This window comes from Mobula birostris, chromosome 13 (genome assembly GCF_030028105.1).
Source record: "Mobula birostris isolate sMobBir1 chromosome 13, sMobBir1.hap1, whole genome shotgun sequence".
NCBI lineage: Eukaryota > Metazoa > Chordata > Chondrichthyes > Myliobatiformes > Myliobatidae > Mobula > Mobula birostris.
In genome coordinates this window covers 46468248-46480069 of record NC_092382.1, presented here as the reverse complement: position 1 = coordinate 46480069, position 11822 = coordinate 46468248, and the positions used below count along the sequence as shown (strand labels likewise).

Genomic DNA, 11822 nt, shown 5'->3' with positions numbered 1-11822 from the left:
AGTCAAAGGGGTGAAATGGGATTTGTTAGTTAGCGGAACAGAACAAGAGGAGACTAATATCCCAGTGGTAAGGTTTGCTGGCGCTAGTGTGGGGGGAGGGGTGGTGATGTGGTTAAAATAAGTTCTTTGGGGAATGGGAGCCAGAATGACAGAACAGATAATGGACAGGGTGAATTGAATTGACTTTATTACAGACATCCTTCATATACACGAGGAGTAGAAATCTTCACGTTACGACTCCATCTAAATGAGCAATGTGGAACTTACATTAATTTATAATAGATAGCTTGTACAAAGAGCAGTGAATATAACATAGAAATCAATTAAACAGTCTGATGTCCTGGTGGAAGATGATGTCCCGAAGCCTGTTTGTCCTTTTGCTGTGGTACCGTTTCCCGGATGGTAGCAGTAGGAACAGTTTGTGGTTGTGGTGATTCAGGTCTCCAATGATCCCTCCGGCACGTTTTTACATACCTGTCTCTGAAAATGTCCTGAATAGTGGGATGTTCATATCTGCAGATGCGCTGGGCTGTCTGCACCACTCTCTGCAGGTTCCTGTGATTATGGGAAGTACAGTTTCCATACCAGGCAGTAATGCAGCCAGTCAGGATGCTCTCAATTGTGTCCCTGTAGGAAGTTCTTAGGATTTGGGACCCCATACCAAACTTCTTCAATCATCTGAGGTGAAAGAGGTGCTGCTGTGCTCCTTTCACAACACAGACGGTATGCACAGACCATGTGAGATCCTTGGTGATGTTTATGCTGAGGAACTTAAAGCTGTTTACCCTCTCAACCTCAGATCTCTTGATGCCAATAGGGGTTAGACTGTCTCCATTCCTCCTGTCGTCCACAATCAGCTCCTTTGTTTTTGTGACAATGAGGGAGGGGTTGGTTTCTTGACACCAGTCAGATGTTGTTCAGACCTCAGACAGAGTCAGCAATCGAATGGCTGAGCATGGTGCGATGAATGTGCTGAGCTGAGTATATCACAATGCAAGAAGCATCGTAGGAAAGCCAGATGAGCCCAGGGCATGGAATTATGATATTGTAGCCATTATTGGGACTTGGTTGCACCCAACAGTCTGAGAGATTTAGAGGAACAAATTTGTAGAGAGATTGCAGACCATGCCAAGAAGCAAAGCCTGATTCAGTAACTGATTTTGACTTTCCATATATTGACTGGGACTTCATACTGTAAAAGGACTAGATGGGGTAGAGTTTGTCAAATGTGCCCTTAAACAGTACGTAGAAGTCCTGACGTAAAAGTGTCCAATAATCTGTTAGGAAATGATCCAGGTCTGGTGACAGAAATTAGTGATCATAATGCCATGAAATTCAAAGTAAATTTGGAAAAAGAGAGGTCTGGACCACGGGTTGAGATTCTAAATTGGAGAAAGGTCAATTTTGATGGTATTAGAAAGGATCTGACAAATGTGGTTTGGGACAGGCTGTTTTCTGGCAAAGGAGTACTTGGTAAGCGGGAGGCCTTCAGAAGTGAAGTTTCGAGGGTGTAGAGTTTGTATGTGCCTGTCAAAATAAAAGTGGAAAGGTAACTGATGCAGGGAACCTTGGTTTTCCAGAAATATTGAGGACCTGGGTACTTTGTTCCTCTAAATACCTCAGAATTTTGAGTGCTACCAAGACTCATTAATGACTACAATATCATAATTCCACCCCCTGAGCTCAACTGACTTTGTTTTAGTCGTCTTCTGTTGGTTTCTAACAGCTTCCCAATAGTTTTTGCTCATTATTTTCCCTCTCTTTGGCTTTTATATTGGATTTGGCTTCTCATTTCAGCCACGGTTGTGTCCTCCTGCCTATCCAATGCTTCCACTTCTTTGGGATGTATCGATCACTCAGCTTCTGAATTGCTCCCAGAAACACCAGCCGTTGCTGCTCCATTGTCACTCCTACCTTATCTCTTCCAAACAAGTTTGGCTAGCTTCTCTGTCATAGAAACATGGAGAAGATCAGTATGGAAACAGGCCATTTGGCCCATCTAGTCAATGCCGAAAAAGCATTTAAGCTGTTTAATGCAACGACCTGCACCGGGACCATTGCCCTCCGTACCCCCACCATCCAGGATCCCATCCAACCTTCTTTTAAATTTTTCAACTGAGCTCACATTCACCACTTGTGCTGGCATTTCATTCCACGCTCTCATGACCATTTCAGTAAAGAGCTTTTCCAAATGTTCCCGTTAAATTTTCAACTTCCCCACTTACCCATGAATCGGGTTGTCATCCCACCCAACCGCAGTGGAAAAAGCTGCTTGCATTTACCCTATCTATACCTGCATAATTTTGTATACTTCTAACAAATCCTCAAAGCTATGTATAATTTCCTCATTTATGTTTAGAGCCTTTTTTTGGTGTATAAGATGTTGAGGAGCATTGTTCGTGTGGACAGCCAGAAGTTTTTTTTTTTTTCACAGGGCTGAAATGGCTAACACGAGGGGCATAATTTTTAGTTGCTTGGAAATAGATACTGAGGGGATGTCAGGGGTAACTTTTTTAGACAGAGAGTGGTGGGTGTGTGGAATTCACTGCTGGCTGTTCGTGTGAGAGTGTTTCAGTTACTGTGGGGCCAGGCACCCATGCCGTTCAGTGGGAACAGGGAATAATACCAATGGAGAGAGTCAAACTGAGCCAGGTCACAGATTGGAGATGGCAGAAATGCCCCATTCTCATAGAGACAGGAAGAGCATCAGAGAGTTTGATGGCCATTCCAGAAACCAGCACTGTGCCCAGTTAGAAGATGATATCTCTCTCCAACTTGGGTTAAACTTCACTGTAACAATGTGATGCCAGATCAGACCTTGGCAACTCAAGTGATCGCATCTGAAATATTGTCCTACAACCATTGATGGATTTTGTAAATCTTTTTACAGGTTAAAAATGACAAGGAATTTATCTACGGGAACCTCGAACAAAACACACCAGTTTTGCTGTCTCTGTCCAGATATTTAAGAAGTGGAGCAAGGGATTCACTCGATCATCCTTCCTGCTCAGACTGTGCGGAGGGATTACTCAATCATCTGACCGACTGGCATGCCTGTCATTTGACACAGCGGGGGACTCATTCATCTGTTCAGACATTGGGAATAGATTCAATCAGCAAGTTCACTCTGGGACAAGGCCATTCACCTGTTCTGTGTGTGAGAAGGGATTCAGTCAGTCTTCCCACCTGTGGACGCACCAGTCAGTTCACGGTGGGTAGAGGCTGGTTGTCTGCTGAATTTGTGGTGAAGGATTCACTTGGTCATCTGACCTAATGGCTCACCAGCGAGTTCACACTGGACAGAGGCCATTCACCTGCTCAGACTGTGGGAAGGGATTCACTTCGTCACCTCAGTTACTGAGACACCAGTCAGTTCACACCGGAGAGAGGCCGTTCACCTGCTCAGACTGTGGGAAGGTATTCACTCAGTCATCTCAGTTACTGAGACACCAGTCAGTTCACACCGGAGAGAGGCCATTCACCTGCTCAGACTGTGGGAAGGGATTCACTTGCTCAACCAAACTGAAGTTACATCAGCGAATTCACACTGGAGAGAGGCCATTCTCCTGCTCATTGTGTGGGAAGGGATTCACACAGTTAGCTAGCCTACAAGCACACCAGTCAGTTCACACTGGGGACAGGCCGTTCACCTGCTCAGACTGTGGGAAGGGATTCACTTTGTCATCTCAGTTACTGAGACACCAGTCAGTTCACACTGGGGACAGGCCGTTCACCTGCTCAGACTGTGGGAAGGGATTCACTCGGTCATCTCAACTGAAGGTACATCAGCGAGTTCACACAGGGGAGAGGCCGTTCACCTGCTCAGACTGTGGGAAGGGATTTGCTGAATCATCTCAACTGAAGGTACATCAGCGAATTCACACTGGAGAGAGGCCATTCTCCTGCCCAGACTGTGGGAAGGGATTTGCACAGTTATCTGGCCTACAAGTACACCAGTCAGTTCACACTGGGGAGAGGCCGTTCATCTGCTCAGACTGTGCGAAAGGATTCACTTGGTCATCTCAACTGAAGGTACATCAACGAGTTCACACTGGAGAAAAGCCTTTCACCTGCTCAGACTGTGGGAAGGGATTCACTTCATCATCTCAACTGAAGGTACATCAGCGAGTTCACACAGGGGAGAGGCCGTTCACCTGCTCAGTCTGTAGGAAGGGATTTATTAGGTCATTTAATCTGAAGCTGCATCAACGAGTTCACACTGGAGAGAGGCCATTCACCTGCTCAGACTGTGGTAAGGGATTCACTCAGTCATCTCAACTGATGGTACATCAGCGAGTTCACACAGGGGAGAGGCCGTTCGCCTGCTCATTCTGTGGGAAGGGATTCATTAGGTCATTTAATCTGAAGCTACATCATCGAGTTCACACTGGTGAAAAGCCTTTCACCTGCTCAGTCTGCGGGAAAGCATTCACTCAGTCATCTCATCTACTGAGACACCAGAGAATTCACACTGGAGAGAGGCCGATCACCTGCTCAGACATTGGGAAGAGATTCTCTCAACCAAATCAACCAAATGTGCATCATTAAGTTCACACTGAGGAGAGGCCGTTCACCTGCTGTGAATGTGGGAAGGGATTCATTCAGTTATCTATCGGTTGGCTAGCAGGTTAATATAGGGGGTAATTGCACCCCAGCCCAGCCAAACTTAAGAAATCTCGTTTGGGTGTATGCTGCGCGATGTGTCCCCTGTTACAAATCAGTACCCCGAAATAACAAACAGTACACAATATGTGATTAAATGATTGAGCCTTATAATTCTTACTTTGACTATAGGGTTAGTAAAGAAAATAAAACAAAAAAAAAGCAAAAGGGTCCATTCTCTCTGTTCGCATCTTTTTATCTACCCCTGGCAAAAGACCGAACTCCAAAACCCTGTTATCTCTAGTCATAACCTAAGCATTGCTGCTACAGAGAAACCATTATCTCAGCAGTGAAACATTGCTGAGAGGCCGTTACTTTAACAGTGAAACCCTACTACGTGTTACACTTGTGACACACTACCGGGTTCACACCGGGGAGAAAGTTTCAATAAGCTGCATGCTGAATATTTGTCCATCACCGTTGCTGAATGCAATTTCGAGAGTGACTGTTGGAGCTGAGCTCTGCAATTATTGCTGGTGTTCAACACACCCAGTTCTGCACCCTGGTCACTGGGTATGGGAGGAGTTTCTTCTGCTGCATATTCACCTTTAATGGGACTGGAGTTTAATATTCTGGATCTGACACAAACAAATCAGTTCTATTTTAAACACTGTCTTTGGTACTAGTGAATTTATAACACACCCAGTGTACAATAGAGAGTCAACTCAGGACGGCTGGACCCTGCCAGTGATTCTGTTCCACAACGGTCCTTTTAAATCCTCCCCTGCTGTTCCCCTCTCACTCTCCCTGTGGTGATGAGTTCCAAACAGTCACCACTCTGTGGGTGAAGAGGTTTCCCTTGAATTTTCTGCAGACTGAATAAGTCAATCTGACTGCAGTTCTGTCTGAGATGTTCTTCGTCCCTCTAATCTCTCTGCTGAGGAAGAATAACATTGGTAGTTAACCTCCTTAATCATGGCTCATTTCCACATCATGGGTCATTTTCCCTGCTTCTAAAGGGTTGTTAGAAAACACCACTGTCCTCTAAAGTTTGAAAGCAGAATGGGAAACCATTGGTTGGATGTTCAACAAAGCAGGGTCAGAAACCAGAGGCGGGTCTGCACAGGGCAGAGTTTGGGGCTCTAGACGATGGTCGGGGTAAGAACGTATGATGAGGAGAAGGGAATCAGCAGCGGGGCGTGGCGACGTATGTCAGAGGAGCAACATTTGGAAGCTGATTGACAGAGAAAACAATTTGGTTGTCTGACTGATGACACAAGCAATGCCTGTTGTGAGGTGCTCCTTTGTTCGAGGAACATGTGTGTGCTGGGATGGTTATATCTATTGAGGGAGTTGTTCCTGCTTGTTTATCCTGTAATATTATATCCGGGTGGTTATTATGGATTGTCCTATATGTAACAATGTATTTATTATCATAAAATTTGTAAGATTTTGACTCTAAGGCTGAACCAGGCTTGAATTTATGGTGCCTTAATGAAGTTTAGGTGGTCATTCATGAGTTTGTATTTTAAAGCAAGACTTTGGTGAATGATGTTTGCCACTTGATTTTACCTTTGTAAGTAATCAGATTGAGTTAAACTGCTGCAGGATTCTGGAATGTGTCGGATTGTGTCTGGTTTCTCTTGGCATTTTCTGCATTTATTGCCTTGTCTGTTTGTCTTTTATGTAGTTTTGATATATATGTGGTACATGGCATGGTGGTTAAGGCATCGGTCTAGTGATCTGAAGGTGGCTAGTTCGAGCCTCATATGGGCAGCGTGTTGTGTCCTTGAGCAAGGCACTTAACCACACATTGCTCTGCGGCGACACTGGTGCCAAGCTGTATGAGTCCTCGTGCCCTTCCCTTAGACAACATCAGGGGCGTGGAGAGGGGAGACTTGCAGCATGGGCAACTGCCGGTCTTCCATACAACCTTGCCCATGCGGCAGTCATAATCGAAAATTAATGGACAGCCGAAGATTTTTTTTTAATGTTTGAGAATGTTAACCACCTTGACCTGTATTTCCCCAAGGAAACCCTGTTTCTGGGAAGAGGTCTCCAACTCTGAGTCGGGCTCTCTATACTTCCTTGTCACCAGCTAATCTGCTGAGATCATTGAGATGCCTCCCATGGAGGGTCATACTCATTCCACCGGTTAACGTGCTCTTCCATAGTGATGATTCATTTTTCTGAGTTGGCCTCTCATTTAAGTTTTCTGGTCTGTATTTCTTCTCAGAATTGCATATACCTGCATGGAGTGCTGAATCCTTTTTATTTTGTATGAAAATATATACTTTAGAAATATTATCAGGTAGTTGGTTGATTTTTTTAAATGTCTGTTACAGCTCTTCCTCCTTCTGATCTACTACTGTACAGAGTCTTGTCATCTTCAGAAGTTTTCGGATGACTCTGCCATAGTTGGATGCAACAGCAAGGGAGATGAGGCTGAGTACAGGGCTACGGTAGAAAGATTTGTCACACGGTGTGAGCAGAATTATCTGCAGCTTAATGTGAAAAAGACTAAGGAGCTGGTGGTAGACCTGAGGAGAGCTAAGGCACCGGTGACCCCTGTTTCCATCCAGGGGGTCAGTGTGGACATGGTGGAGGATTACAAATACCTGGGGATATGAATTGACAATAAACTGGACTGGTCAAAGAACACTGAGGCTGTCTACAAGAAGGGTCAGAGCCGCCTCTATTTCCTGAGGAGACTGAGGTCCTTTAACATCTGCCGGACGATGCTGAGGATGTTCTACGAGTCTGTGGTGGCCAGTGCTAACATGTTTGCTGTTGTGTGCTGGGGCAGCAGGCTGAGGGTAGCAGACACCAACAGAATCAACAAACTCATCCGTAAGGCCAGTGATGTTGTGGGGATGGAACTGGACTCTCTCACGGTGGTGTCTGAAAGGAGGATGCTGTGCAAGTTGCATTTCATCTTGGTCAATGTCTCCCATCCACTACATAATGGACTGGGTGGGCACAGGAGTGCATTCAGCCAGAGACTCATTCCACCGAGATGCAACACAGAGCTCCATAGGAAGTCATTCCTGCCTGTGGTCATCAAACTTCACAACTCCTCCCTTGGAGGGTCAGACACTCTGAGCCAATAGGCTGGTCCTGGACTTATTTCCTGGCATAATTTAAATATTACTATTTAATTATTTACGGTTTTATATTGCTGTATTTATACTCTATTCTTGGTTGGGGCAACTGTAACGAAAATCAATTTCCCTCAGGATCAATAAAGTATGACTATGACTATGACTATGATCTCAGTGGTATTAATCTAAATGTGTTTGAGTGTGAATAGTCTTTTCTAAATATGTCATTTAAGTTCTTATTTTTATTTGTGAAGTTTCCAGATTGGAATGGGACCAAGATATTTTGCTGAAAGAAAACGCTAATAATGGGTATAACAAAGATGTATATTGCCTTTGTTATATTTGCTATGCCATGGAGATCAACTTGGGAAATCTTATTAAGCCCTGAAGTTAATTTTGTCTTTTTTTTCGTTTTCGCGGTATTTTCTATTTTCTTTGCCTGTTAATATTCCGGATACCTGGACCAAAACGGTGATTCCCATCGATAGATGCTGCCTGACCTGCTGAGCTCCTCCAGCACATTGTGAGTATGGCTTAAGACTTCCAGCATCTGCAGTATCTCTTGTGTCCCATATTCTTGTATGTTTCCGAAAAAGACATGCAGGTAGGCAGAGAGGGTGCTGTGGCTCTGTTGGTAAAAAAGTTAAATCAAATCATCAGAAAGTTGACATGGTGTTGGAAGGTGTTGAGCCATCGTGGATAGAACTAAGGAACAGCAAGGGTGAAAAGATCTTGATTTTTTTTGGAGACCCCCAAACAGTAGTAAGTATATTGTCTGCAACTTAGAACGGGAGAAAGAAAGTGCATGCCAAAACAGCAATGTTACAAGAGTGATGGGGATAGTCATGCAGATATATTGGGAAAATCAGGTCGGCGCAGGATCCCAAGAGGGGGTTTCCTAGAATGCCCACAAGATGGCTTTTTAGAGCAGCTCCTGATTGAGCCCAGCTGGGGATCAGCTATTCTCAACTGGGTGTTGTGCAATGAACGAGAATTAATTAGCACACTTTAGGCGAAGAACCACAGGGGCAAGTGATCCTAAAATATGGGAATTCATCCTGAAATGTGAGAAGGAGAAGCTAAAGTGAGATGTGTCAGTATAACCGTAGAATAAAGAGAATTACAGAGAGAAGAATTGTCCTTTTTTTTTTAGAAAACAACACTGGCCGGGATGACGACAGAATGGCTGGAATTTCTGGAAGCAATCCGGAAGGCACAGGATAAACCATATGTACCAAAGAGGAAGAAGTATTCTAAAGACAAAATGATACAATTGTGGCCAAAGAGAAGGCATAGCTGACATAAGAGCCAAAAAGAGGGCATATAACAGACCAAGCAATGGTGGGAAGTTAGTTACCACACTCCATTTCTGTAAACCCCCCGACCCCTACAGCACTCGCCATCTCTGCAAAACCCTCCACCATCCACCCGGGTGCATTCAGGTGACAGCTGACCGAGAAAGACACTGCCCGTGGCGGATGGCAGGGCTCATAAAACACCCTCACGTTGTTTGTTTATAAACCTACCGATTTGCACGGATATCTTGACTAAACCTCCTTCCACCTTGACACCTGTAAAAAAGCTATTTCTTTTCCTCAGTTCCTTTGTCTCCGCCACATTTGTTGACAGGATGAGGTTTTCCTTTCCAGGTTGTCAGAGATGTCCTCCTTCTTCAAAGAATACATTTTCCCTTCCACCACCATTGATGCCGATCTCACACCCAATTGCTCTATTTCCTGAAAATCCACCTTCACTCCATATTCCAGTCACCTCCACAACTTTTCTTATCTTCAATCATCAAACACATCTTTTCCTACACCCCGCCACAACTCTCTGCCTTCCTTGTCCATTCGTCTCCCCCCCACTAATCTATTTCCTGGAATGTATCCTTGCAAAGCGAGGGAAGTGCTACACGCTCCTAGTTACCCCTTCCTTCAGCACCATTCAGGATCACCAACAGTCTGTCCAGGTGAGGAACACTTCGCCTGTGGGTCTGCCAGGTTCATCTACTGTATCCAGCACTCCCAGTGTAGCCTTCTGTACCTCAGTGGAAAACCTCCTTGTCAAGCACATTCGTTCTGTCTTCAATAAAACATATTTCCCGGTGGCTAGTCCACTCTCGCTTCCCATTCCAACATGCCGGATCATTGTTGGACTGACGCGATGACAGCACTCCCAGGTTGGAGGAGCAGCACCTCATAATACATCTGTGTAGCTTCCAAGCTGACGGCATGAACATCGATATCCTTAACTTCTACCTCCACTTTTACTTCCACCCACACCCTGCCCTCTCGGTTCTGTCTCCCCTCTTACCTCCTCTCTTGCCCACTGCCGATCATCTCCCTATGATGCCTCCTTTCCATCCTTTTCTCCCATAGTCCGCTCTCGCCTCCTCTCAGATTCCTTATTTTCAGCCTTTTGCGTATTCTGCCTACCACCTCACTCCTTCTCACTTCATCTCCCCGTTTCCCCACCCACTCACCTTCACTCTTATCTGGCTTCACCTATCATCTGCCAGTTTGTTCTCCTTCTCCTCCGCCCAACGTCTTATTCTGCACACCCCCACCCCTTCCCTTCCATTTCCCAGGAAGAGTCTTCGCAAGAAATGTCTGCTATGCTTCCCCCTCCTTCTATGGATGCTACCTGACCTCCTCAGTTCCTCCAACAATTTGTGTATGTTACTCTGCATTTCCAGCATTTGCAGAATCTCATCGGGACAGAGTGGAGAGTGCAGAAACTACATCGGGTCTCACTAATGTAGAGGAGGCCACACCGGGAGAACAGAAAACAGTAGATGACCCCAACAGGCACAAAGCTGAAGAGTTGCCTCACACGGAAGGACTGTTTGGGACCCTGACTAGTGGTGAGGAGAGCGGTTTGGGGCAGGTGTAGCATTTCAGCCACTTGCAGGGTTGGCTTCCAGCCCCCTACAACCCTTCTTATCGCTGTAAACCTCTCCCTTTTGTGGACAACACTGCCACTTGGTGGTGATTTGCTACAATAACAGGCCCTCGTGATTTCTGGACACCGCTGTCACCAGCTTCTGCTCTGCCATATTAATGCTGAGAGAGAGAAATGTGATATTGCAGCCTGCTGAAATGTCCTTTCTTTTCAAATCTTTTTATTGTTATATTATACAAAAGAAATAACACCAGTACATCGAAGTAACAACACTTACAATGTCTCAAAGAAAAAAGACATTATTTTAAAGATTGAAAACAAAACGTTATAATAAAAAAACACTACTAAACAGAAAAAGTGGGGGGGGGGGGACCCATTAGGTGTACAACCCGGAGTCATGCGTCATACAAAAAGTTTCTAAAAATAAACATCAAACCGCAAGCAAGAAAGAAAAATATACCAGAAAATTTACAATTTGACCGTGGAGAAAATCTATCAATCAGCTCAAATGATAATAACGAGCAAATGAGCCCCACCTTTTCTCAAAATCAAATAAAGGTTCAAAGGTTCAACTTCTAATTTTCTCCAAACTAAGACATAGCATCACTTGAGAGAACCATTGTGACAAAGTGGGAGCTGATGTATCCTTCCACTTCAACAAAATGGCCCTCCTAGCTATCAATGTAACAAATGCAATAGCATGTTGGTCAGGCACAGAAATACCATGACTATTTTGAGGAATTACTCCGAAAAGCACAATTAATTTATTACGTTGTAGATTAATTTTAAGTGCTTTAGAAATTGTTGAAAAAACTGACTTCCAGAACTGTTCTAATATATAACAAGACCAAAGCATATGTGTCAGTGTAACTATCTCAGATTTACATCTGTCACAATAACAATCAAGATTAGAAAATATTTCAGAGAGTCTCTCCTTCGTCAAATGGTAATGATGTACAATATTAAATTGAATCAATGAATGACTTGCACTAATCGAAGAAGAGTTAACCAACTTCAAAATTCGCGTCCAATCGTCCATCATAAAAGTCAAATTGTGTTCTTTTTCCCAATCCTGTTTAATCTTAGATAAAGGACGCTTATCCCATTGTAATAATAAGTCATAAATTATTTCAATAAAACCCTTCGTCGAAGGGTTCATACTCATAATAGTATCTAACAGGTCAGTCTCCAATATATAAGGAAATGTTTATTCAAGAT

The 11822-nt window shown here is 44.2% G+C and overlaps 1 protein-coding gene across 1 annotated transcript in view; it reads left to right on the top strand.

Moving 5' to 3' along the window:
• The first annotated feature begins 3273 nt into the window (after window positions 1–3273).
• LOC140206764 (uncharacterized) overlaps window positions 3274–11822 on the top strand; it is a 45677-nt gene continuing 37128 nt past the window's right edge. The window contains 1 exon segment of the mRNA XM_072274969.1: window positions 3274–4500. Within this exon segment, the coding sequence (XP_072131070.1) occupies window positions 3274–4500 (1227 nt within the window).